The sequence below is a fragment of the Leptonychotes weddellii genome, chromosome 13, assembly GCF_054177405.1.
Source record: "Leptonychotes weddellii isolate Sample4059 chromosome 13, ASM5417740v2, whole genome shotgun sequence".
Lineage (NCBI taxonomy): Eukaryota > Metazoa > Chordata > Mammalia > Carnivora > Phocidae > Leptonychotes > Leptonychotes weddellii.
This window is the reverse complement of record NC_138381.1, coordinates 69,736,120-69,763,801: the sequence shown is the minus strand read 5'-3', so window position 1 is coordinate 69,763,801 and position 27,682 is coordinate 69,736,120. Positions and strand designations below refer to the sequence as shown.

The following is a 27,682-nucleotide window of genomic DNA, read 5'->3' as shown; positions in this document are numbered from 1 at the left end:
GGCTTACACAGCAAACACTTATTTCTCACGTTCTGGAGGCTGGAAGCCCAAGGTCAAGGCGCTGGCAGATTCGGTGTCGTGTGGGAGCTGCTTCTGGGTTCACGGATGAGGTCTTCCTGCTGGGTCTTTACGTGGTGGAGGGGTGAGAAAACTCTCTGGGGTCCCCTTTATCAGGCCACTAATCCCCCCATCTAGTCACCTCCCAAAGGCCTCCCCTCCAAATACCATCACCCTGGGGTTCACGTTGTAACACGTAAACTTGACGGGAGGGACTCAAACATTCGGTCTGCAGGGGCTGTAAGGAGCACCTCGGGTTCTGGAGTCAGCAGAGCTGGGTCGGGATGTGAGCTCCGTTACTCAGGAGCTGCGCCGTCTCGGACAAGTTACTCAACTTCTCTGAGCCTTAGTTTCCTTGTGTGTGAAACTGGGGTCATTCCAAGTACACCCAGGCCTGGCGCAGGATCAAGGCTGGGAAGAGCGTGAGCTGTGACAGTGAGGGACGTCCGTGCAAAGAGTGCTCTGTCACGGGGAGGTAAAGGGACTTGGATCAATGGTCTCGAAGCGTTTGCCTGCCGAGTGTGCCAGCCACTGCGGACATGGACAGGAGTCAGTGTGAATGCTGAGCTCAGGAGCTCATGCTGGACACCCCACGGAGGTGTCCCCTCCCTGCCCAAGCAGGAGGAAAGGCTGCTTCACTGCACAACGGGATGAAAGATGCCAGCCAGACTGGGCTGAATGGAGCCCCTGCTCCCCAGAGGCAGGTATGGCCTAAACAGCTAGGACAGCACGCCTCGGGCTGTTGTTGAGTCTAAATCACCCACACACTGAGCCAGGTCATTCCAGGTTTGAGAGGAGAGTCCCATTTGGTCTAAACCTCTGCTGACTGTGTCTTCCAGCTCATGAGGTCCAGGCCCTAAAGGCAGATGAACAGACTCGCCGAGGAGGAGGAGGAGGAGGAGGAGGAGGACGGTGGCCCGGTGCCCAGTTACCCACGCCAAGCACTGACAGACAAGTGGCCCAGCTGGATTCTAGCGCGCGTGAGCAAAGCTGGAGGTTTCGGGAATGAGATCTGCTTAGACCAGGGGACTCGGCTGAGCCCCAGCATACAATAGTATCTGCAGTTCTCACTAGACCCTGGGCTGGACCTCTCAAGACGGATGCTTTTGAGGTCTTTAAAAACCGAAAGCCCTCCATTTGTATAAGACCATCTCTATTACCCAGGGCTCAGAAAAACAAAAACCTCCAAGCCTGGAAGAGGACAACTGGAGGGAATTGTGTTAGAGACGCATCTGAAGACACGGGGGCGTGGAAGACGTAACTGGCTGGCTTGCTTATCAGAAAGAGCCCTCGGCAGAGCCCTACCAATGGCTGTACATCCCGAGAGGGCCAGGAGGGGTAGAAACATAAGGCCCAGGAGAGGTTAAGAGGCAAGAACATGAAAATGTCAATGCCTCAGTACCTCACTGACTCATTCACATGATGGGCCGACTCAGAAGACGACGGGCTGTTAGGTTCTCTGCATCTGCAAATGGAATTGCTGAGAACCCTACTGTCCCACCCCAGAAATAGGGCACAGCCCCCAGACCGACATTAGATGGGTCGTGTTCTTACACCTCAGCCCAGATCATTGTTCTTAGCCAACAGCAGTCCATGGAAGTAGGGTCTTAATTGTAGCTAATTAAATAAGAAGGCCACAAGGTAGCGTGTGGGCCTTTATAAGTGAATTCCGCCCCCTGCGGTCCCCAGTGCCCTGGCCCTAAGGAGAGAGAGACACCATGCTCCTTCTGCACGGTCCCCCCTGAGCCTTGACCGGACACTGTCAGCACTCCATCCCTCTGGGGGTGGTACACCTCCCTGCTCAATGAGCGAACGCTTTAAAAAAAAAAATGGTTTCCGAGTTTTATACCCCTAGTCGAGGAGCCTAAGCCTACAGTTACTTTGTTGTCAGGTTCACCTGGGGCAAACACACTTCTTGGTGAGTGATTTTTAACTGTTTCTCTTTAAGAACCTCTACCTATGGGTTCAAGCTGCGAGCCAGGGTGCTTCCGCAGAAAACCCAAGTGGTCCTCACCATCCAGTCTCCTAATATTGAGGATGTATTTGCTTGTTTGTTTGTTTCTTTTTTTTTTTTTAAGAGAGGGAGAGGGGCAGGGGCAGAGGGAGAGAGAGAATCTTAAGCAGGCTCCCTGCTCAGCACAGAGCCCAACGAGGGACTCGATCTCACGATCATGACCTGAGCCGTAATAGGAGTCAGGTGCTTAAGCGACGGAGCCACCCAGGCGCCTATGAAGATGCATTTCTTGCATCACGACTGTTAATTTTTTTAGGTACGCATGGCACTGTGGTCGTGGAGGAAAGTGCTCTCATTCTTAGGAAAGACCCGCCGGAAGAATTTAGGGGGAGGTCTCAGGGTGTCTGAGGCACTTTCAAATGGTTCAGGGGGAGAAAGTAGAGATGGAAATAAAATACAGCAAATGTTGAATCTTGGTGCAGGGTGTATGGGTTTCCATTACCCTCTTTCACCTGTTTTAAAAAAGTTTATTTTTTAGTCATCTCTATGCCCAACGTGGAGCTCGAACTCACCACCCCGAGATCAAGAGTCGCACACTTTTCCGACTGAGCCAGCCAGGGCCCTACCCTCTTTCAACTTTGATGTTGCTTCTGCTTAGACTTCTGTTTAAACAAAACCGGTCAAATGGATTATTAAATTACAGTTACACAAGACGAGTAAGTTCCAGAGATCAACTACACCTCCATAAAGCTGGAGGGGGAAAAAGAAAAAGCAACTTCCTTTAAAAACTTCGAGAGGACAAATGCCGAGATGGTGAGGGATAAAGAACACTTGCTCATTCTCCGTCAAAGTAAATGTATGAGATCAGAGAACGTTTGCAATTGGCCGGGGGGTTACCACAGCACAGTTGGCCGTGGAGAAATAACAAGGTTTTGAATGCCGAGTAATGAGGGCTGATGTTATTAGCAAGACTCTCTGTAGGGCAGGAAAAACCCTCAGAGGAAGCAATTTGGGGGCGAGAGAAACACCAGTGCAGTCAAGTCCAAAGGCCCAGGCTTGAGTACCTGCTCTGAGCCACCTGCCAGATTGAGGTACCTAACCTCCATGGGCCTCATTATTTCTCTTTGTAAAATGTCGGGAACAAAGGTCTAGCACTAGCTGACTGTTCAGGAGGCCTTTAGCTTTCAAATGCTCGAATCCCATGGGAATAGTTTCATACAAAGGTAGCCATTACCCAGAAAGTCTCGCAACTGCACTTTCTTTTATCCCATCTTTGTAAGAGGCAAACCAGGGCAAAGACTGTGTAATATGTACCCAGAAAGGCCTTGAGAATATGCAGTTCAGCACTTACAGGGGACAGAAATGGACGTCCCCTGGCACAGCTCCTGGCGCTAAGGGGGGAGCATTAAAAGACACTCAAGGGGGCCCCGGGGTGGCTCGGTGGGTTAAGCATCTGCCTTCGGCTCAGGTCATGATCCCGGGGTCCTGGGATCGAGCCCCGCATTGCATTGGGCTCCCTGCTCCATGGGGAGTGTGCTTCTGCCTCTGCCCCTCCCTCCTGCTCATGCTCTCTTTCTCAAATAAATAAAATCTTAAAAAACAAACAAACACTCACGACACCAGCAGTCATCCAGTGAAATGAGACTGCATCTCTTCCCAGCGCCACCTCCCAGGTGGGGCTCACATTCTCCCCAGAGGAAAACCCCGATTGCCTGGGAGAATGACAAATCACGACTCTCGACTCTCGTAATGCAGAGAGCACAGGTGTGCATGCCACGCAGAAGCAGAGCTACCTGTGGTATTGAAAATCCCAGGCGGGGTTCAGAGCAGCTCTATTCACAACACCCAGAAGGTGGAAACAACCCGAAGGCCCATCAATAGCTGAGTGGATAAACAAAATGTGGCGTGTCCATACGATGGAATAGTATTCCGCTGATTCGTGCTACAGAGCGGATGGGCCGGGCGGGGGGAGGGGGGAGGGATGCAGGAGAGCCTGGGGGCAAAGCCCTCTGCACAGGAACAGCAGGGGGAGGGTTCATGGCAGGCCGTCCCCAAATCCGCCTCTGTGGTGTAGGTAGTGATTATTTTGAAACAAAGTGACTTAAGATGCATCCAGTGCATCCAAGGAGGACACTCTGACCCTGAGGGCAGAAATAAATCTCCCTTGTGCAAGGTAACCCTCCCTGAACCAGAAGAGAGGCGTCCTTATCACCAGAGGGAATTCAGGGCCCTGAAGGCTGTGGAAACAGCCCTTCTTGCTTCTTCACTAATTTGCTACCCCAAGCCCAAACCCCTTACTCTTGTCAATTCTTCACAAATGTATCGTTTGTCTGGAAGGTATAAAAGCTGCCTGCTTCGGGCACTTCTCGGAGTCTCTTATTTCTATGGGCTCCTGTAAGTAAGATACTAATTTTTTTTTCTCTCCTGTTAATCTGTTTTGTGTCAATTTAATTATCAGACCAGCCAAAGGACTCAGAAGGGAAGGAAGTCAGTCAATGTTTTCCTGTCCTGCGGCCAGGACTGAGGACATCACCATATAGGAAGTGGCAGGTTATTAGTGAGTTCTAAAACCTGGGGATGACAATGTTTTAGAGACAGGGAAAAGCAATTAACCTTCATTCAAAGTGTTCTCTGGATTCCCCCGATTTCTGCGGCTTGAATATGAAAATTTCTATTAAGATTCCTGGCGTTCTTTTTTTTTTTTTTAAAGATTTTATTTATTTATTTGACAGAGAGAGACACAGCGAGAGAGGGAACACAAGCATGGGGAATGGGAGAAGGAGAAGCAGGCTTCCCGCGGAGCTGGGAGCCCGATGCGGGTCTCGATCCCAGGACCCTGGGATCATGACCTGAGCCGAAGGCAGACGCATAACGACTGAGCCACCCAGGCACCCCACGTTCTTTTTTTTTTTTTTTAAGATTTCATTTTTTAAATAATCTCTACACCCAATGTGAGGCTCAAACTCAAAATCCCGAGATCGAGTTGCACGCTCTACGAATCGAGCCAGCCGGGCGCCCCAAAATTTCTGTAATTCTAAGGGAAGTAGTTGGAAAATCTGACCATGCAAGGATTCTATAATGCATGCTGTTCCCACTGGTTCTCCCCCAAATTTCTTTCCTTTGTTCTGTCAACTCCTTAAGTTCACTAAACAACTTTCTTTTAGCTGTTCTGTCCCCAGAAAACTTGCCATCATTGTCCTTAGTTGTTTTTTTTTTTTGCACAGCCGAACAAGGAAGGAGAACTTCCTATGGAAACATTAGCCCACTTTAAACTTAACCACCACGCCGCGCCCCCCTCCCCACCTGGCCAAAACAAAAACCCTTTAAAGGCGGACTGCCGTAACAAAAACCTATATTGTACGGTGTCCATTTGGCAGTCAGGTGGCAAGGCACACAGACAGCAGGCTGGGAGGTGGGAGGGCTGTGTTTGGGGTCGGAATCGGTAAAATCTGGGCTTATGGTTTGCAAGGTGGAGCCGCTGGTTCAGGAGCTGGTCTAGGGGAAGCAGGCGAAGACAGAGAATATAGTGTGCTGGTTGCCCTTTGCAGCTTACAGCAAGGTATGACGACAAAGATGCTCAGGGGACAAGGCGCTGGTTTGAGAACCGTAAGTCCAAAATCCTGGGCTCCCTATGTTAAAAAACCGTGGAGCCCCAGCAAGAGACGAGGACGAGAATCACTTTGAGCAACGCGGGCCCGTTAAACAGCTGGACTCAGCTTTGGCGAGTATCAGACTAGAGTGGCCATCATTAAGTCAGAGGGGGGCGGCGGGGGGCGGTGGTGGAGACAGGCACGGGGCAGAGCCGCAAGGAAATAAAGCAGACCCGTGAGGTTCTGGAAAAGAACTTTGGCTACGATCCTAGGCACAGATAGGTTAGTAGCCTGCTAAGTGTCTGAGGGAATTGTTGCCAGAGGATTCACAAGCTTGGGGCTGGCCCCCAAACCCTGCACCAGGCAGGAAGCACCCGCTGCAAGTTGCCCAGCTCCCAGGGACGATGCACCCCCAACCCGTACTAGTGGGGTGACCAGGGAGGGCTGGGTCCAGAGGGCAGGATGGGCGCAGCCACCTCTCCCCACCCCTGCCAGGACAGGGGTGGGGATGGGGAATGTCTTCCGGGTGCCTGCCCAGCAGGATCTCGTCCCTGGGAGCACAGCGGCTTGTGTGTGTGTCTCCTTCGTTTTGTTTTTTCCCCGTGGGAGTTCCTACTGCTGCTGCCTGGCCTCTGCATCCCCACTGAATGGGTACCGGGGGGAGGGGGTCAAAACTCCTAGTTCATGGGGCTGGTCCCCAAGGAGCCACGCTGGACTGACCCTGGGCAGGATGCAGGAAGTGGGTAGGGGAGGCTCGGGGTGAGAGGCACAGACCAGGCAGAGTCCCCAAACCTTTCCTTTTCCTCCTGGGCATACGGGAGGCCATTTCCCAACCTCCTCTGGAGTCAGGCTGTGGGTCTGTGCCTTGTCTGGTGACCGAGGCAGTAGGGACAGATGTGGCTTGGCCTGAGGCGTCCTCCCCTTCCCTCCCGTGGTCATCTGCTGCAGGGACTGTGGACAGTGGCTAGCAGTGGGACCTGCGGGGGCCATGCAGTGGCAGGAGCAAACAATACATTTCTGACTGAGCCACTGACGAGGGCAATGTCGGCCGTCACAGACAGCCTGACCTCACCGAGGCTGTCTCCCTGGGGAGGGGGCATGTCCCACTGTGGGGAGAACACACCCAGAGTGGACTGGCCACGTGTTTCCGTGTCTTCATTCCCAGCCTCCTTTGCGAAATGCGAGTGGCAGTGCCAAGGGCCGCCCCCCCCTCAGCCTCTGCGCATCAAACCCTCCCAGACGTGTCCCTTCCTGCTCACTCCCCTTCAGGGCCACAAAGCTTCCCGCAGACAGACGGAAACCACCACCCCCCCCCCCCGCCAACCCATTCCCCTGCCCCATGGTAGTGAGCAAGAAAGTTCTTTTGTGTTTGAGCCACAGGACATTTTTGGGTCTATTTATTACAGAACTAGCATCACCCTAATACAATCATCGCTAAATGGCCATAATACATTTATTCTATAATTGCACAGAATTTTATTCACCGAAAGAAACGTCCTTTCCTCTCAAGATTCTAAGTTGTCAGAACCGAAACGTTTAGAAGTTAAAGTGGCTGCAAGGCAAGAGATCAAACCAGTGCGAGGTAGTTGCTAAAGTTGGCGGTAGTGTGGTTGTCAAGAGCTGGAGCTCGGAGGTCAGACACCTGGGCATCCCACCAGCTGTGCACTCCCGACTGCCCGGCTGGACAGGGGGATGCTGGCGGGCCTACACCTTGGCAGGGGTCGGCAAACTGTGGCCCACGGGCCAGACCCAGCCCACGGCCTGTTTCTTTACAGCCCTCGAGCTGAACAGGTCTTCTACATTCTTGAAAACAAAGAACATGTGACCTTACGAGGCCCGCAAAAGTGTTGACTACCTGGCCCTGCTTTAGAGGGTTGCTGTGAAGATTCTAGTTTAGGCCAGGGCTGGCTCAAAGGAAGCTTGCAAGACAAAAGAACACATGCAATACCAACTGTTGACATCTCCAGAAATAAACCGTCACATAGCCAAATTCTGCATTTCGTCTAGGTGAACATTCTCTCCTTTCCTCCAAAAAAACCCAGAAAAACGGAAGAGCTACATCTTGATTATTATGGCCACAGGATACTTCTAAATTAAAAAGCTGCTGGTAATCCAATTTTATTTACTTGGAATATGGAGTAAGGGAAACAGCATTTCCCCTTCTGATGGTAGAAGAAAGCCTAGAACATGAACGCTTGACTCAACATGTTAAGAAAGACTGAGACATTTAAAAATTAGGACAAGACTTTAAGTAGATATTAGAAAATGTAAAACTGATTTAGCAACGGTATTAATGCTGGTTTTCACGATAAAACAATTTTGCTGTGTAAATGCACTTATAATGAGATCTGTCATGAGGTTCCGGCAGAGACAACACGAAGCCAGCCTTTCAAAATCCGATTAGATGGAAGTTTTCAAACGAGACGCTTGGCCAAACTAGTCCGAGGCGAACGGAGACTAGTTTTGGACATAACTGATGACACAGTGTTTCCCAAATTCGTCTGCAAACACTGCACCTCAAGGCTGCTGTGTACACGTGTGTGTGTGTGTTGGGGAGGAAAGTTCTAGGGTTCTCCCTCATGAAGTCACAGTGCACAACAGTACGTTCGAGGTGTGAGACCCACCGCAGCACAGGACGCTGGGGACTGGCCCGTGCCCGGTCCTCTGTGCACAGCACGCAGGGGCATCCCCCAGAGAACGGGCGCCCCGCGGGGCGCTGTGGACGTGCGGCACATCATGCAGCTATCACATCAATGTTAACGGCGCACCAAGAACCTCCATTTCCCGAAGTGCCTGCCCTTCCCATTTCACAACACAGACCGTAACATCGGTGACAAGCCGCAACGTTCGCGTGACAACCAGGTGCCCTCGACCTTCCTAGCCGGCTTACAGAACTGATGTTTGGCAAGGAGCCCACAGAATAAAGGTACCCCGTGCGCTCACCAACGTTAGGAAAAATTCAGTAGAGCAAGTGTTTGCATGTTTGGATCAGAAGAGAAGCCAGGGACACTCTGCCGTTGTCAAGGCCGGGTTTTCTGTTCCGAAACGAAACCGGGCAGGCCACTTGTGTGGTTTCTCTGGGTAAGTTCCATTTATTAATCATTATACAAAAAAAATCTTGGCATTCATTTGAAGAGGAAAGAAGTTACTATATCCAAATACTTAATACTTTAACATCGTGAAAGTCCTACTTTGTTGTAACAGGGCTTTTTAAAATGGAGAAATTTTTGGAAAAAGTTTTAAAAAGAAACTTATGATTTATTAGAGTACAGGAGATCCAAAACACGTTTTTAGAAAAATATAAAGTGCCCAAATACCAACTGACACAGGTGACAGAGGCTTCCTGGAGCCAAATGAAGCAACACGTTTAAAAACGGTCTAGATACATATTTACATTGGGTCAGTAAAGGTAAAACCATCCTTCTTGGCTTTGATGTTACTCTAAGAAAAAAAGGAAATCAATTGTAACTCAGCATGCTCCACAGTTTCTTAGTAACGCGTCTGGTTAGTACTACCTCCGGATTAAACTAGTTCTCACCTTTAAACGAGAGTAGTGTAAGACCCCCAGCCTCAGCAGGCTGGGTGCTGTGAGTGGTCACATTTCCCAGGCAAATCTAACCCATCAGGCTCTGGATCGGACTGACGAGGGACGTGGACACTGGCGAGGCTAACTCAGGCTGGCAGGAGCCGGCCCGCCAGACCCTCGTCTCTACAACTGCTTACCAGCCGCCAGGTACTACTACTAAGTGGTCTCAGCTGGCTTCCCCAAACCTCAGCCATCCCAGGGCTTCCACGGGCTAAACGAGAGGCAGTCCTCAAACACAGCGTGGGAAACAGCATGCAAATGCACAGGAGGGCGGCGAGGCAGGGCCAGATGACAGCCCCCGAAGCCTCACTCACCAGAGCAACTGGGTTCTTTTCAGCTCCGAGTAAAGTAACTAGGTCCTAACTCCAGGAGTTAGCTTCTACTGGTTAACTATGGATTAGCTAGCTCGCTTGAGAACAGGCAGGTGGAGAGCGGCAGGCGCCCGGAGCCGCGCAAGGACCCGGTGCCCTCACGCTCCAGGACTAAGGGCACAGGGCAGAAGCCAGGGGTATCTGCAAGACAGCAGCGCTTCGAGGAAGCAGGACCCCCCGCCTCCTTCCCCACTGATCGAACACTCTTCAAATTAAAGATGTTCTCCTTGTTTCCAACCCCCCACACTCAAAAGGGCCTTAGAGTGATTCTAAGGGATGACAGGGGGCATAGAACCTCCTCTTTCCTCTTTAAAAAACGTATAAGGTTCATTATTTCTTTTTTCCGATTACAAAAGTGAAACCTTCTTTTCAGGTCTTTGGAGACCACTGTGTATGGTTTCTAAAAGCAAACATTTTAACACCAGATTATACTTCCTACTATAAAGAGACCCCGTCACTGACTTAAGATCTATTCATGATACTGGAACAATTTTTAAAATTAAAAGAAAAAGAAAGTAGTTATGTTAAAGGAGGAATAGTAGATGAATGTGGGAAAATCCATCCATAAAGGCCATTATGATGCACTTTCTCAAAAGATTTTATGTAATGAAACAGAAAACTAAGGATTCGCAGAGAGATGAGCATAAATCTGAGAGGAACACGAAGGAAAAGCTATGTTACTCTCCCAATTCAAATAGAGAAGATAAAACGCCTGAAATCTGTTTCAAATATTAGAAAAAATAAATGCGCAGGATTCTGATTACTGTTAGTCTGTTAATGTCCCCAGCTCTCAGATGCTGCCACGATCACTCACAGCCTCCCCCTCTGAATAAGCAACTCAACTGAGGGTAAACAAGCAGCCCCGACTCAGGACTGCACGTGTTCCTCAGAGAAATCAGAAAGAAGTTATTGCCAACATGGGACCCCCCTCTGTCTGGCAAATGAAATGTTCTGAGACAGGTGGAGACAGACGTACGGGAAGTGAGCAGGAAGAATGACTCTAAGAGTGTCGACTGTGAGACCTCATGAAGACAGAATGTCACGAACTGTCACCACGGGACAAGCACACAAGCCATGCCACTGAACACAGTGCCGTCAAATGAATTCACTAGTGTAGGCGGAGAGCAACATTGTCTTTGCAGCTGGAGGAGAGCACACGTTATTTAAACTTGGTAGGAGGCAACCAGCACTACTGGTTAAGTGGCTTTCCTGGTGGTGTGAATCCAGAGGGATCCGTGGAGACGTCTTCTTCCGGAATCCTGTTCTCCTGGAGGACAGCGGCAGCGGCAAAGGTGCAGTGTCCTCTACCAGACGTTACTCTACGTCCTCCTTCTTTGCACTGTAAATATTCTGCACCGTTTCATACACAGACTCCAGATCCTCTGGATACCGGATCTCTAGCTCTGCGTTCGGGATGTAGTGCGTGCCGGTAAACTCTGAGAAATAGCGTCCGACATCAGGGTGCGAGATTTCCTGCGGCTCCACATTATATTCCAAGTTTTCTGTTGGTAAAGAGGCACATGGACAACTGCCGTTAAAACGGACATTTCTGCAGCATCTTCCTATCTCTCAGCCCTTTCGTGTGGCATTTTTGACATGGAGGGAAAGGAGAAACATGTTTATGGAATCCGGAGGAGGTAACAGGACAGTGGCAGTGGGGGACGCTGGGGGACGGACGGATGGGCCCCCCCAGCTCCACACTGAACAGAATGTTCTCCTATTCTCTGAGCAAGAGGTCCTGGGGGGGGAGGGGGGCTGGCAAACTACAGACTCATCACATTCCTCTGACTTGATCGCACCGACAGCCAAGCCTATGGGACCAGGGCGCCTGCCCATCGTCTGCCAGAGGTTGGACCTGGGAAGCCTCCACACCGTGTGGCTCCAAGTCTCGCACCTGCCATCCGTCTTGTCTACTGATGGGAGTGCTCCCACACAGACCGCACTCCTCCCCCAGCTCCCTTCAATACTGGTCGCGTGCTTCCTCGGGAGCCCGTGGGAGGAGCCGACGAGCGGCTCGCACCTCCAACATGTGCGGATGTGGGTTATCACTGGTTGTCCGGTCTCCTAGGAAACCATGCCACCTCCTCCCCCTGCTAGCCATTCTGCCACCAGAGAAACAGAAAGACTCCTTTAAAACAGAATGATTAAAACAAACAGATGACAATATAGGCAAGGTATTTAAAAGGCTGAAATCCTTCACATCACTTCCCCCCCTCCAAACACTTTGAAAAACGGCTCCCCTCAAGCCCAATGGAAGGATGGTGTTTTTCGCCCCCCACGCCCAGGAGACGCCGAGCCGTGCCCCCCACAACCTGGCACCAAGAGGCGCGGGGCCGGGCGGACCCTCCCGCTCTGACCGGGGACCACAGCAGTGTCACTTCTGACGTACACAGAACCACACCCTGCACAGCCCTGCACTCGGATTAATTCAAGCAAGTCTAACGCACGCAGTGCAGCCCTCGACACTTGCCTGAACATCCTGACATGCCCATTCAGGGCGCTCAGACCCCTCCACCCAGAGGCCGTGCGTCCCCAGCCTCCCCAGGAGCATTTTTCGGAAGCACTGACTTGACCTGGCGTTGGGAGAGGGGGAAGGAGTTGCAGGATTCAATCTGTAACTTTCTTTTTTTTACCGCAAGACGGGAAGGGATTTGAAGACATTCTTTGCTAACAGACTGCAGTTCGTAGAACATGCTCAGGTACACCGGGTGCTCCTGAGAAGACGCGTACAAACCAGGCGCAGAGATGAACGCTGCGCGGCCACCGAAACCTCACTTAGGAGCGCGCGCGTTAAGAGCGGCCGGACTGCGCAATGCAGTTCACTGCGCTCACAACGGCACATCCACTCCTCAGAAGACGAGGCCGCCAGCAAGAGGAGAGCCCCATTTCCCACGTGCTGCGAGGGAAGGGGTTAGGAACACGCCGCACTGCTGGACACGAGCCTGGAGGCCATGCACCGGGGCCGCTCCGCCGCAGCACAGCTACGGACTGCCCGTGGAGTTTGCCCGGGGGGCCCCCGTCGCCACTCCCGTCTGCAGCTGAGTGAACTGCCACACGGACCGAAAGCCCTGGCCCAGGAGCCATCTGGGACTCGAACCCCGACAGCCCAGGTCCAGAGCTGAGGGCGTCGGAGTAGGAGACACACCACAGTGCAGGGGCAGGGGGGCAGGGACGCAGAACTGGGGCCTGCCTCGAGGGCCCACAGCGGCCCGGCAGGGAACGCTCTGGCTGACACAGGAGCCCGAGGTTCTTCAAGAGGGAGACCGAGTAGTCTGCAAACCCTGACAGCCACCGTTAAGGAGATCTCTGTAGAGTACTTATCTTCTTTAGGTGCTACAGGTTTCTAACAGATGTTTACAAATGCCACTGCTGAGAGCACGTGCCTTCCTGCATCTGCCCCTGGTACCCCTTCCTCCTGAAGGCAGCGCTGCAGGTGGACCCTCGTTGGGCAGGCCTACGGGGTGAACCACGCCCGGCGCCTCAGCCAGGGCAGCCACCGAGGGCCTCAGGGTCCCCTGCAGAGGAACGCAGGAGTATGGGGGTGGGGGCGGCATCAAGACTCTGGAGCTACCACCAAGAGGCAAAAAAGCCCTTTTGCTTTGGAGGAACCATCATTACCTGTCATTAGCAGGCAGAATGGAAATATTTAAAAAGAATTCAAATCGGTAATTCAGAACAACGGCTCTGTTGCCTGTTTGTTAAGAGCGATTTTGCCCCTGGCAGATCTGGCTGTCACCACAGGGCTGCCACTGACATCCGGTGGGAGGCGGCCAGGGCCACTGCTAAAGAAATGCACAGGACGGTCCCTCCCACAGAGAACTGTCTAGACCAACATGCTGACAGCAACCACTCGAAAGAATTCAGACATGTGTTTTAGCATTGTTTCTCCTTCCCCGTTTTTCTGTGTGTTAAGTAGGAGCTCAATCCCAGAACCCTGGGATCATGACCTGGGCTGAAATCAAGAGTTGGATGCTTAAATTGAGTGAGCCACCCAGGCGCCCTGATATAAACATTTCTGAGGAGAAAAAATAATGAAGATGGCAACTATGCATTAAGAGAGGGAAATCCACTAAATAAAGTTAAAAAAAAATTTACCTGAGGAGGAATGAAAAATCTAAGCAATATAAAACAAGTGAACAAAATATCAAACAGGGCCTACTTAAAAGTCCTGGAAAAATCTTAAGTCTTTCCCAATCTCCTTGACATTTTTACAGAAATATGTCTGCTTATTTTATTTTAAATATTCAGCTACTCAGGGGCAGCTGGCTGGCTCAGCTGGTAGAGCATGCAACTCAATCTCAGGGTCATGAGTTCAAGCCCCACGTTGGGCACGGAGCCTACTTAGAAAAAAAAAAAATTCACCTACTCAGATACATAAATATAGTTCTATAAAACTATGGCAATACCACGTAGAGTCCTCCCCTCCCGAGAGGAAACCACCCACTGTGAGTGTATCCTTCTAGCCCTTCTTCTGTGAACACAAATAGAAGTAGCTAAAAATAACTACATATAAAAAGAATTTGGTATTGTTTTAGGTGTGTTTATAGGAAGCATACTGTAAACATTTACCTGCAACTGGTTTAACTGCAGCTTAGCACGCCACAGTTTGGACAGACCCCAGTTTAGCAGGGGAGTCTTCATGAATGACACCTTTGTCCTATTGTAACAAGAACAGACACCCGTGTGGGTGTGTCTCCAGTGGAGGGACCCAGGGGTGGGACTGCTGGGACACAGGAGAATGAGCACTTGAGATATTCACAGCTTAAAACAAACAGCCCTACCCCTCCTCTGTAATGGCTGAAAATGTATATTCCACCCTCACATGGGGCCTCCTCACACACTCGCCAGCACGTGGAGATTGCCACGGACTGCTTGTGGGTGGAAACTTGTTCCAAAGTATAAGACAAATGACGGGAAGGGGAGCTGACGCCTGGTGAGGCATAGCATGGACCAAGCATCCTCTGAGGCGCTTGCTCATTCTATACCAGACACCCGTAAGAACTGGATTTTCACGTTGCAGTGAATTCCTGACCTTCCAATATGGGCAGCTGACTTCGATTCAGATCTGTGATGTTCACTTTCTGCAGTATCTAAGAAGTACAGAGGGAAGCTGAGATAGGAGGTGCTGCTCCTCCCTGGTGTCCAGAAAGTACTAAAGCATGCCCCCTAGTGGGAACAAAAGCTAAACACATGCAAGATGCTGTCTATCACCCCACCTGGATTTAGGTATAGTCTAACATACTGAGAGAAAAATTCTCTTAATTATGCAGACTAAAACTATTTGAGGATGTCACGCACGCAGGTGGCTTATAATTCACTCTTCAACTCTCTGTGGAGAGCTTATAATTAGGGAAGCATTCATCAGTGGGCTCCACCCAAGTTAATAAGGATTACCTGAGCCATAGGCTGAAAATTTAAATCAAGAAAAGATTTAGAAACAAAATAACCTGATGCAAATAAATTAACCCAGAAATGTTCAAAAACATATTTGTTTTTTTTTTAACATTTTATTTTTAAGTAATCTCTACACCTGACATGCGACTCGAACTCAGGACCCCGAGATCAAGAGTTGCATTACCAACTGAGCCGACCAGGCACCCCAGTGTTTTTTTTTTATTTTTTAAAGATTTTATTTATTTATTTATTAGAGAGCGAGCGAGAGAGAAACAGCGTGAGAGGGGAGAGGGTCAGAGGGAGAAGCAGGCTCCCCGCTGAGCCGGGAGCCCGATATGGGGCTCGATCCCCAGGACTCCGGGATCGTGACCTGAGCTGAAGGCAGTTGCTTAACCAACTAAGCCACCCAGGCGCCTCCCCCCCCACAGTGTTTTTTAAATTTAAATTTAGCCTCTCAAGGTTTCCCACTGGCTAAACATGGGTTAATCTGAGCATAAATTGTCCCTAATGATTTTAACACACTGATTAAATAAAAATCCAGGCATTTATGGGAGGAGAGGGGGTAGAAGTGAGAGAGACAGAAAGAGGGATAAGTGTGGAGGGAGAGAGGGGGAGGCGGGCAGGAAAGCTCTTGTTTACAGAAGCAGGGAGAACAACAGCAGTAGAAAATCACTATTCTGCAACTCTCATATAATAATTTAGGCAAGGAGATTCAACAGGTGCTAAAACAAAATGAGGGATCAGGGTTATCAGGGAACAGGATATTCACAGGATGTCACAGTGTTAGTTGCAACAGGAAAACTGTCCCTTACACGGATCTTAGCCAACTGACCAAACTTCACCTACCAACAGTGGGACATCACCAGGGGCTCTGGAGAAAATGCCTGGGACACACATGCATCTGACAAGAAGCATTCTAGCCCAAAATATTAACCTGATCTATTCCAGCCTCAGACCTGATCAGCTTCCAGTTTACAGACAATACAGGTAAGGAAACAGTGAGACAGATCCAGAATGTTAGGCAATTTACAAGACAACCGGCCTGGACATTTCGAAAAGTGAAAGTCACAAAAAAGGAAGAAAACAAGGTGAGGAATAAGGAACTAACTGGTTTTACTAAGAGGACTATGTCTTTAGATACACAATCACGTGCGGAATCACTTGTGTGAATCCTGCCTGGATCATGATGTGAAAACAAACCAACAGCTATCAAAGTTATGCTGTGACAACTGGGGAATGTAACCACCGACCCACTATGAGATAGGAGATCACTGTTACTTGCTACGTGTGGTGATGGAACCACAGTAATGCAGAGAAGTGTCTTATTCTTAGAAGATACATGATTCAGCATTTAAGTCCTGATGTCTGCAATAGTCTCAAACGGTTCAGCAAAAACCTGAAATCTCTATGTACAGAAAAAAAAAATATGGTAAATGCTAGCTGTTTATTTTTTTTATTTTTTATTTTTAAAGATTTTATTTATTTATTTGACAGAGAGACACAGAGAGAGAGAGGGAATACAAGCAGGGGGAGTGGGAGAGGGAGAAGCAGGCTTCCCACTGAGCAGGGAGCCCGATGCGGGGCTTGATCCCAGGACCCTGGGATCATGACCTGAGCCGAAGGCAGACGCTTAACGACTGAGCCACCCAGGTGCCCAATGCTAGCTGTTTAATCTAGTGGAAGGTATATGGGGTATTCAATGTTTTAACTATATTTTAAGCATATTTGAAAAATGCTCTTAATCCAAAGTTGTAAAAAAAAGCTAGCATCTTATTAATGACTCATCTCATTTTTACATGCACTCTGTTTGTAAGCTTGTCTGTCAGAGAGATGTGAACATCTGCTGGGACTCATCACCAGACAGGCAGACTGGGCTCTGGCTCTGCATTCACGGAGCTTACTGGACTGAGAGCCAGATGGTTCGATGGGAAACACTGCAACTCCCCCAAAGGTGTGAGGACTCAGAAGGGGTGGGGAGTCGGGGAGCTCAGAGCAGGGACAGATGACCGATCTGAGCCCTGTGGGAGAGTGGCGGGGTGAGGGGTGGGGTGGGGGGAGAGAGCCTGTCCGTAAGGGACAACCACCTGTGTGAGGACCCATGAGAAGGACGGTCTCCCGGAACAACAAAGTTTGCTGGGCTGGAGTACGATGGCAGTGGGAACAGAGATGAGGCTGTGAGGAAGGCTCCAGGTCACCTCTGGGCCCTGCAGGGGAGTCTGGGGGATGCCAGTGAGAAAGATGGCACAGTGCAGGCAAGGAATACCTGTGGCCCTGGAGGAAGAGGCGCCAGGAATGGCCGTTAGTGGATGGAAACATGAGAGGCAGACATTCAGGAGATGGAACTGGTGTCATCTGTGGACTAACTGGACCAAGGAAGAGGGGGAAGGACAGAGAAGTCAGAGATGGTGCCGCAAGAACCCTTGAGCCCTCTGAAGCACAGGGCCAGGGCCCTCCCCAGACCCGTGATACAGCACCGAGCCGGCATGCAGCAGACACCCGGGAAACTGAGACAGTGGGCCGACAGGGACCCCTGGCAGAAGATGGACAGCTTTCGTAGGGGAATGCCAGTTGCTCACGTCAAAGATTTTCTGAAAGTCTCAGAATTTAAAACTAAAAAAGGCAACTTGCTAATATTACCCACAATCACTTAGCTCAGCCTCAGTTTTAGAATGTAAAACTACAATCAGATATTAAGTGTAGTATATTTTTTTTACAAAGTCATTACTATGTCATAACTCTACACTTTATAGCGCATGTTTCCTTAGATCTGTTAGAGATGAACTGCTGAATCTTTAACACAGACACCAAATTCAGAACACCTAAAAGCAAATACCTAGTTTTATCGACTCTAAAAGCCCATTTTAAAGTTAATATAAATGTTTCTAGAAACTCAAAACTGGACGTCTTAATATCAACCCTCACAAAGGGCAAAAAATGCACACACATGGCGGAGCCGTGGACACTGGAGTGCAGTGCTGAGGAAGGGACAGTCCCCTTTGTTCTTGGGATATGCTCTAGGACCTATGATGAGAAATGCTTACCAAACGATCAGCGGGGGTGCAAAGAGTCCACTAAGTCATTCGATAATTTTTAAACGGTTTGTTGGTTTTTAGACATTGTTAGTATGATGGGGTTTTTTGTTTTGTTTTTTAATTTGAGAGAGCACAATTGAGTGGAGGGAGGGACAGTGGGAGAGGGAGAGAGAATCCCAAGCTGCCTCCACGATGAGCAAGGAGCCTGACATGGGGCTTGATCTCATGACCCTGAGATCATGACCTGAGCCAAAGCCAAGAGGGGGAACACTCAACCGACTGAGCCACCCAGGCGCCCCATGTGATTTTTTTTTTTTTTTTATGGCAAAACTTCAAAAGTCAGATAAAATCCGTGTCGGCCCCTTCTCATGGGCACACACAGACCCTCTTCTACAACTGCCCCATGATATTGATGGAAGTGAAGTGACCTGCAGCCTCAGTGAAGACTTTCTCTTGATTCTGTATACAACTCTCTCAGCTTCTGGTGAATTGACATGAATAGGAAACTTTCTAGTCTTCTGATACTTCTGAGATTTTTACACATCCAGTATTTCTGTTACTGCCTTTACCAATACAATACGGACGTAGGTCAAACCTGCTGTTTGAGGTCAGACACAGAAAGGTGTGCTCTCTCTGCCAGGGTCCCGGCTTCCAAGTCATACTCTGTTAAGTGAAGTGTGAATGAGCCCACGTGCCTCAGTTTCCTCACACATGAGTACGACGATGAGGATGGTTAAGTGTCGTTCTCAAATGCAGTTAATACACATTAAGACACTGCCTGTCACAGAGCAGCACTATGTTAGCATTCATGTCCTTTTTTTTTTTAAGTTTGGTTTTTTTTTTAAGTAATCTCTACACCCAACGTTGGGCTTGAACTCATGACCTGAGATTAACTCTTCCAACTGAGCCAGCTGGGTGCCCTCAATTTGTGTTCACTTTTATTAATAAAATGAAAGCTGTGAATGACTTGACGGGTAGCCATGCAAGAAATTCATCCCATTAAATGGAGAAACAGGGGCACCTGGGTGGCTCAGTTGTTAAGTGTCTGCCTTCGAAGGCTCAGGTCATAATCCCGGGGTCCTGGGATCGAGCCCCGCATCAGGCTCCCTGCTCAGCAGGAAGCCTGCTTCTCCCTCTCCCACTCCCCCTGCTTGTGTTCCCGCTCTGTGTCTCTGTCAAATAAATAAAATCTTTAAAACAAACAAACAAATAGAGGAAAAAAGAAAAGGGAGACCCACACTGGAGGCATGTGTCTCTAACCTGCCTCCGCAGCCCCATCTGTCCCCACCTCGGGAGTGCCCTGGGCTAGCGCCTATCCGGGCTGGCAGTGGCCCCAAACACCACCAAGCACCTGCTGACCACCAGGAGCTCTGAGCCAGTGCTGTGGACTGCAGTTCCCATCATGGCCACTCGAGGGCTTCTCCAGGGGAGCACAGCTGGATGCCAGTCTCGTGTCCCCCAACAGTGTCCACTCATTGCCCTCCAGTTCCGACAGGCCATAGTGGCAGGGCACAGGCTGGCCCTCTTTGCCTGGAGGGAGCCAACTGCAAGGCCTGGCAAGCAAGACTTTTGGGAATTTGACTGGCAAAGGCAATGACCAATCAGAACAGAGGTTGGCAACAGCACTGGAACAGGGTCCTGGGTATGGTGGTGATGGGGGGGAGAACCTGGGGGCAGTGACTATTTAACCCATGGCATGGCCCACTAGGGCACACCTATCCACGGTTAGCAGAGTATCAGCCCTGATGAGGTTGGCCATGGAACAACTGTCCTCTCCAAATAACACTGATGCCTTGCCCACAATAGCAGGGTGCTCAAATGTGTGCTTAAGATGCACCTGCGTGTCATTACAGGTACACAAAGAACTAGCTACTTACCTTGGGCTGCGTATCTACAAGAGCCATCCTCCACCAGAACATTATAGAAAGGCTGATGATGGCCATGAGGCAGGCTGTGGACGTTCATGTTTCGGATCCACTCGTGTCCCATCATGCAGGTGGGGTCCCAACCATAGATCACACAGTTATAGCCATACCTAATTAACATAAGAGCAATGGCAAATCAGTTCCCTGGGACCCTGTCATGGTGACTATGGGATATATAAATAATGGCTTGGTTCTCTTAAGCTCATGTCCTTAGAAACTTAACCGCGTTTACTAAGCATTTTTTAAGCATTTTTCAGGACACTCTTAGCCCCCTTTATAAACCCCTCTTATTATCAACATAGCATACCTCAGTTGGAAAAGAATAAACTTCAACCAACTGTCATGGGACAACTGGTTATCCAAATGGAGGGTATCAAGACTCAGGCCTGAGAGCACTGCACAATATTAGTGGGACAAAGGCCTAGATATAAAAGATAGCTTCATGACACAGGACAGGTTTAAGATTCCTTAAACCAGGTATGAAAAATTCAGCCCCTAAAGGCAAAGAGTACTCAATCAATTTAATAGTATTACAGGAGCCAGATCCAAGCAGACTGTTAAAAAACATATAGGGCAACCGGGGCAACAGGAACTCTTGACAAGATTGATGTGACGAGACGAAGGAATTGTTTGTCTTTCTTTAGATACGACAAGAGGATGGTATGTGTACTTGGGAACAACAGAACAAGCCTTTACCATTTAGGTACACGTACTACAACAGTCACAGAGGGAATAATGTCTGGTACGGGCCTGGGGAGGTGGGTGGGTGGGGGACAGCGAAGGCTAACCCTCACAACGGCCGAAGCTGGGTATGGGAGCATCTCTTGGTTCACTACACTCATCTCCACCGATGTAGGTCTGAAATTTCCATAATGAAGTTGGAAAAAAAAAAAAAAGAATGCAATAAAAGAATGAAAAACACTAGCCCCAAACTGGGAAAAGGTATTTGCAACGTATACGCATATACACACTAGCGGCAGGACACAGGCCTACGAACCAACGAGAAAGACAAAGGACTCAGGCGAAAAATAAGAATACTTGAAGAGGTGCTTCCTAAAAGGAAACGTGAAGGAGTTTCTGTACATTTACTAGTCAATGTGCATAATCAGACTGCAATCTGGGAAATGCAAACAAAAACCACAATGAAATTCTATTTGTCATTTACCACGTAAGTCCATTCTCAAAGGTCTGGCGAGAACACAGGTCGGTGAGATCAGGAACCCTCCCCTCCTAGTCTGCTCCTAGCCTGCCGGTGGGACATGCAGCACAGTTGCCGTGGAGACAGTTTAATTTCGCCGAGTAATCGACCACGCACATGCCTGACAACCCAGCAAACCCTACCCACAACTCAGATTCAAGGGGATTCAGATGAAAAGAAGCATCAGGACAATGAGGAAATGAGAAAAAAAAAACTCCCTGCTTACAGATCGTCCGTTAGAAGACTCGCAGTTAAGAAAGCGAGTCCCTTCCGACAACAAAAAGCGTAGATCCGGTTCAGAACAGTTCGGCCTTCGGTGGTTTCTGCGGTGGACACTGGGACGCGGTGGCTCCAGAGAAGCGTGCTCGGGGGCACGCCGCGCATCCTCTGCAGCCGCGTGGGGACAGACACCACAGGCACTCACCTCTTATGCTTCATAATGAGCCCAATGGAGTAGCAGACGTCTCTGTGCTTCTCGTGGGAGCGCAGCTTCACCTCCACGCCCACCTCCTCCTTCTTGCGCTCAATGTGCTCTAACGTGTGCTGCACCAGATAGCCCACCGCCCCGTGCTGCCCAGGGTCTAGGGTTTGAATGTGCTGGAGGATGTCAAGCACCTTCAAGACAAGACAGAAAGACTAGGAGATAATATTTTCATTTAGGCCTTTTCTTTTTCACGGCACAGGATTTAGACCTACATAACCTGGCAAAGGACGGCAAGGCGGGGCCATGCTGATGGCCCACATGTCTGTGAGTTGGTGGTCTCCCTTCTAAGGCTGGGCACTGGCCCCAGACCTTCAAGTCCAACCTGCGGCAACAGGGGAGTTACTCAGAAACACGGCATGCTGGAATAAGCATGGGGAAAGGAGGCCAGGCCTGCCACCCATGGGCACATCTGGATTAGAGAACTCTAAAAGGTTCTAACACTCTCGGTCAGTGTGGGGATTCCGTTTTTCATACACAGAAAGGAGACGATTTTAAACTGCCACTGGCCAACTGAGAGGTAAAAGAACTGCTAAGCTGCTTTGGTCCAGATCAAGGGGACATGTGACAGAGCGGCCTCTGTTGCACAAGGTGGAAGGGGCGACAGAGAAGCCACCCGAGTGATGCAAATCAGCTGAGCTGAAGAGGTGTCTCAGGTTCTGAAAGCGTACTGATCGTTTCAATTACTGTAACTCCCAGTGGAACGCTGTACTCAAGTGGGCAAGGAGAGACGTCTCTGTGGAATGGAAATGACTAAGCGGCTAGCGGCAGAACGGTCTGACTCGAAGGTCACGGTTTTTCCTACTGTACACAGGGCCTCTAAGGTAAAATGCAAATTCAAATAAAGTTTTACACACACACACACACACACACACACACAATCATTCAGCGCCCATTCTATTACAGCATTCAGCAGAGGCTCTCGGACATGTTCCTCCTTGGGGAACAGGATCTCTTCCTCTTTACAGAGTCCTAAGACAGCATGCGAGCAGACAGAATGACCTGGATTCTAGTCCCAGATCCATCCAACTGGCTGGTTTTACCTTTAAATTAGTTTATTCACTTATCAAAAGATGATTAATAACTGTCCTATTTTCCTGATATATTTTGACCCAGTAAAAGTGTTGTGAAAACTAGTTTTTCGCAATGTAGGATGTTATTCCAAAACCTAATCTTGCCTTCCAGATTGAGTCCTGCAGGATCTCCATATTTACGAACACTGTGCCCAGCCCGTCATGTCTCTTACTTCCTTTATTCCTCCCAAGCTGAAAGGTTGGCAGTACCATCAGTGTGGACCTCCAGAAGAGGAATCAGACACCGTGAAGTTACGGAACTTGCCTGAGGTCCCGAGGCTGTGAGGGGAGGGAGGATGTGGACCTGAGGCTGACTCTTCAATCTCAGGTCTCAACCACCATCTTACCAAAGCGAGAGCAAGAGCATTTTAATTCACTGTCCGGAAAATGGACTGAATGGTATAACCCTAAGTGCCTCAAACCCAGCTTCAACCAGTAGCAACTGAGAGCCAATTTCCACGCACATCCCACCTCTAGTGGTGTGCTTTCATTTGGGGGACACAAACATATTTATCCTACAATCTGTAGCTAAAAGCATGGAATTTGAATGGTGAGCTTCTATTTCCTATGCTTGCATATGGCTTCCCATGTGTTCCCGTAAGCAGTTCCAAGTACAACTGACCCTTGAACAACATGGGTCTGAACTGCGTGGGTCCACTTACACGAGGATTGTTTCTAGCACAAGGCTGTAAATCTATTTTCTCAGTAACATTTTCTTTCCTCTAGCTTACTTTATTATAAAAATACAGTATGTTTTCCTATAACACATACAATATGTTCACCAATTATTTGCTATCAGTAAGGCTTCTGGTCAACAGCAAGGTGCTAGTTAAGTTCTGGGAGTGTCAAGTTATATGTGGATGTTTAACTGCATCGGGGGCAGCATCCCAACCCCTGGGGTTGCACAAGGGTCGACCACAGTTACTTTTGACTGCACTTCCGAGACATTCTGCAGACACAGCTCCCCCTCCTGAACTAGCAGCTCCTCCCTGGCAGCTAAGTGTAACAGATATAACTGTTCTAAGCATAGAGGAAGTCTCCAACTCACTCTGAGTATCAGGATGGGACAAGATTCAGGGGTAATTACAGCCTCCTTCTCCTGCTGTGTGGATGACAGGGTGAAGGAAGAGGGCAGAAACAGAAAAGATACTGGGATGGGGCCCTGGTGTGCTCCTGAAGGACAGCACTGATGGTGGGGTGCCATGATGTCTCCAACCAAATGTCTAGGCCAGTAATCCCAGGAGCCCACAGTTTTGGGGATAGAGATCTAAAAACCGGGGGGGGGGGGGGGTCTATCACTCATGATTGGCAACCTTTACCGTAAAGAGCCAGAGAGCAAATACTTCAGGCTTTGTGGGCCGTATGGTCTCCAACCCAACCACTCTTCTCTGCCCCCTGCGGCTGGAAAGCAGAGTAAACAAATGGGCTTTATTCGAGATGTGCCTTTGATGAAACTGCACAAAGCCCGTGGCAGAGTCTGCCGGCCCTGTTCTGTCCTAACTACAGGTTGCCCCCGTGGCTCTCTACGATGTGCTTGGCTTCACACCTCAGACAGCCACTTGTCTGTGGTCTCTGCTGCTTCTGGGGCTTCAGCTACCGGGTGCTGATGTGGGGAGCCCCTGCCGAATGCCCTCAGGCAGCTGCCCTTGATGGCCCCAGGTTGTACCAAATCCAACATACCCCACACTGAACACTTTCCCCTGCCCCTGAAACAAGTCTGTTCTCCACTCACTCACTCTTAATGTGGCCAGTCTTCCTTGTTGGAAAAGCTGGACATCCTCTGCCTCATTATCTAATGAAGTTCCGACACTTCTTAATCCTACATTCCAACATCTTTTTGAGCACCTACCATGTCGTGGGAATGGTGTTAAGAGCAAGGGGAGTAGCTACGGTGAAGAACAAAGCAAATGTGGTCCTTGTCCTTGGAGAGCCTAGTCCATGGTGAAGGCACGGTGAACAAGCAGCCACAGTACGCTTACAGAAAGGTCTTCGAAAGGACGAGCACACGGCTGGTGGGCTGGGGGAAGCTGACTGCCATGGAGGGACCGAGGAAGGGCTTTCAGAGGTGAAGCTGAAGCTGAAGCTCGGCAAAAGGGAGCCAGCAAATGGGACTGAGGGCTAAGGGAAGTGTTTTAGGCGGTGCTGCGGGCCGTGCCAAGGACCAAGGCAAGAGACCAGGGATGAGTGGAGGACATGGCCAGGCAGCGAAGCACCAAAGGGGCAACCGTGAGAGCCAAGGAAGCTCAGGCTGGGCCAGACCCCCGAGAACCTGGTAAGCCTTCCTGCAGAGAATGAGCTGGATCTGCAAGGCCCTGGGGTAGCCCCTCAGAGGGCTCTGAGCACTTTATGAAGGTGGCTCCGGCTACGCTGTGCAAAACGCGTCCAAAGCGTCTAAGAGGGAGGGAGGAGCAGGCAGGCGGCCTCTGCAATAGTCCAGGAGACAAAGCCACGTGCAGATGTGCAGTGGACACGGGGGGGTGTTGGTCTGGAGCCCAGGGTCCAGGCAGAACGTCAGTCAGGAGCTGTCAGCCTACAGATGGTAACCGAAGCAAGGAGGCCAGGCGGCATCACCTTGGGGAAAGGTGTAGAGTCAACAGAAGTCTAAGAAATGACCCCGCAGCGCGGAGCCTCTGGGGAAGAAACACAGGATAAGGATCTAGCAAGAGCCGGAGAACCACGGGCCACAGAGTCAAAGGCACAGGGGGTTCTGAGTGGCGAGCGGTCCCAATGATCAAGAGAGATAAGGAAAGACGAGTACCTATGGGTCTGGTGACAAGAATGGTTTCGGTAAAAAGGGGTCACTGGCTCCCTTGGCAAGAGCGGCGTGTGTGCAGGGGGAATGATCGCCATGTTCTGGGGCACGCGTGGGAGGCAAGGCAGGCGGCCATCACACGGCACGGTCGCACGGCCGGCCAGGGCCTGAGCCCTGCAGGGAGGAGAGAGATAAGGAGGCAGCCGCAGGGGATGCCCGCGGGGCTGTCACAGGCATGCTTTTTATCTTCTCTCCCAAAGATGAGAGATACTGGAGTCAGCAGAATGCTGATGGCAGAGAGCAGAAACAGGGAGTTGTAGACAGAGGAAAACACAGTGGGATCCAGAGCACAGAGGGCTGCCTTGGAAAACTGGAAGGACATCTTTCCCAGCAAGATGTAGAGCAAGGAGGGAGGTCCGGCAGCAGGAAGCGGGACGTGCCCAGGCGTGGGCTTCACCGTCGCCCTGTAGCCTGCTGGCCCACAGGGGTGAGGTGTGAGGGTGGGCTCAGGTGCCAAACTGCCCTCCCACAACTCCGGAGCCATCGACGCCTGTGTGGGTGGCCTCAGCAGGTTACCCGACTTCTGCCGCCTCGGTTTCATTATTTACAGAATGGCAAAAACCCAGCACCCACCCTACAGGGTTGGAAGGAGGTATCTGCTAAGCATCAGCGACCTTTTCAAAATCCGGCCATCCTACTCTCTCTCTCCATCACGGCCACAGTAGCCCTGGATTTCAGCCACTGTGACCCAGTGGACCTGTTTCTTAGCTCTTCCTGATTTACTTCAATTGAAAACAAGGTGACTTTCCCATCTTCCCAGTTTGGAAATGTTTCCCTTTTACCTAATAAGGCCACACTAATTCCAAACTATCCAGAAACTGATCCAAAAAATATTTTACACACACTCACACACTCTCATGTTTATACACACGTGTATGTACGTAAACCCTTGTCCAGCGGGCCTGCAGCACCGAGCTGGCCCACCTTTGTGCCATGGACGGGTGGGAATAACCTACTTTTTTTTTTTTTTTTAAGATTTTATTTTATTTATTTGAGAGAGAGAGAATGAGAGACAGAGAGCATGAGAGGGAGGAGGGTCAGAGGGAGAAGCAGACTCCCTGCCGAGCAGGGAGCCCGATGCGGGGCTCGATCCCAGGACTCCAGGATCATGACCTGAGCCGAAGGCAGTTGCTTAACCAACTGAGCCACCCAGGCGCCCATAACCTACTTTTCTGTCCTCTGAAATGGTTTCCCACCCTCCAAGGTCCAATTCAAACCCTTGTTCTGGAGAGGAGCCTTTTCTCATTGCTTCAGTGTCCCCTGGATTCTGCCTCCTCAGGAGCCCTGGTTTTGCTGCTGTCTCTGGTGTCACTCCCCGAGCTCAAGGACACACTGACGAAAGGGAGTCATCGGAGCACTGGGAAAAGAGCCACTCTGCATTCCTCATTCCCAAACGAGGGGGTGTCTAGGTGCTCGATCCCAGAAGCAAATGAATGCTCATCTTGAGGAAGAATGTTCTGTGCATAAGCAATGTGGAACTTGTTTTAGTGACATTTGCTTGGCAGGACGGCACTCCTGGAGGATACTACGGTACTTCCCCAGGGGGCATCGTGAGCACTAAACCGAGTCCATCATCAAAGGTAAGGACGTGAGAGCTCCTGCAGACTTTCCCCCGGAGCAGAGGTTCACCTTACCCCTTCTAAGGCTGATGTGTCATTAAAGTACAGAATTTACTTATAAAAAGCCATCCTCTGAGAGGGTCTCTGCATTCTACAAATTATCACAAAATTCCTTAACTAAAGAAAAAAGTGACAGGAATGAGTTGTGTAGACCCCAGGATCAAAAATAAAGTGAAAAAAATAAAGACAAACAATCGAGCTCTGGACAAGGGGGTCCTGGGAAGTAGATGGTCGCTTCAGTCGAGAATCTAGTTCTACCAGCTCACAGGATGTTCTGGGAGGACATCTGCTACCTGGATGACACATGGCATCTTAAGATAGGTCCCTCAGGACTTTCCTACTGATGCGCCCGCCCTTCCTTAGAACTAATGTGAGATCTCTGAAGTGGGGAATAAATGAGCCAATTTAAATCTATGCAATGTGGGGGCGCCTGGGTGGCTCAGTCATTAGGCGTCTGCCTTCGGCTCAGGTCGTGATCCCGGGGTCCTGGGGTCGAGCCCCGCATCGGGCTCCCTGCTCCGCGGGAAGCCTGCTTCTCCCTCTCCCATTCCCCCTGCTTGTGTTCCCTTTCTTGCTGTGTCTCTCTCTGT

General features: G+C 50.0%; 1 protein-coding gene across 4 annotated transcripts in view; it reads right to left on the bottom strand.

Annotated features, from left to right (window-relative positions):
• Positions 1-6,983: 6,983 nt before the first annotated feature.
• FBXO21 (F-box protein 21) overlaps positions 6,984-27,682 on the bottom strand; it is a 46,455-nt gene continuing 25,756 nt past the window's right edge. For 3 of the 4 annotated variants that reach the window (XM_081802124.1, XM_081802127.1, XM_081802126.1), the window contains 3 exons: positions 21,532-21,743; positions 19,862-20,019; positions 6,984-11,060 (listed from right to left, as the gene is read on the bottom strand). In XM_081802124.1, the coding sequence (XP_081658250.1) occupies positions 10,873-11,060; positions 19,862-20,019; positions 21,532-21,743 (558 nt within the window). In that variant the 3' untranslated portion in view covers positions 6,984-10,872. The remainder of the gene's footprint in view (positions 11,061-19,861; positions 20,020-21,531; positions 21,744-27,682) is intronic. The other variant, XM_081802125.1, reaches the window with a different exon arrangement.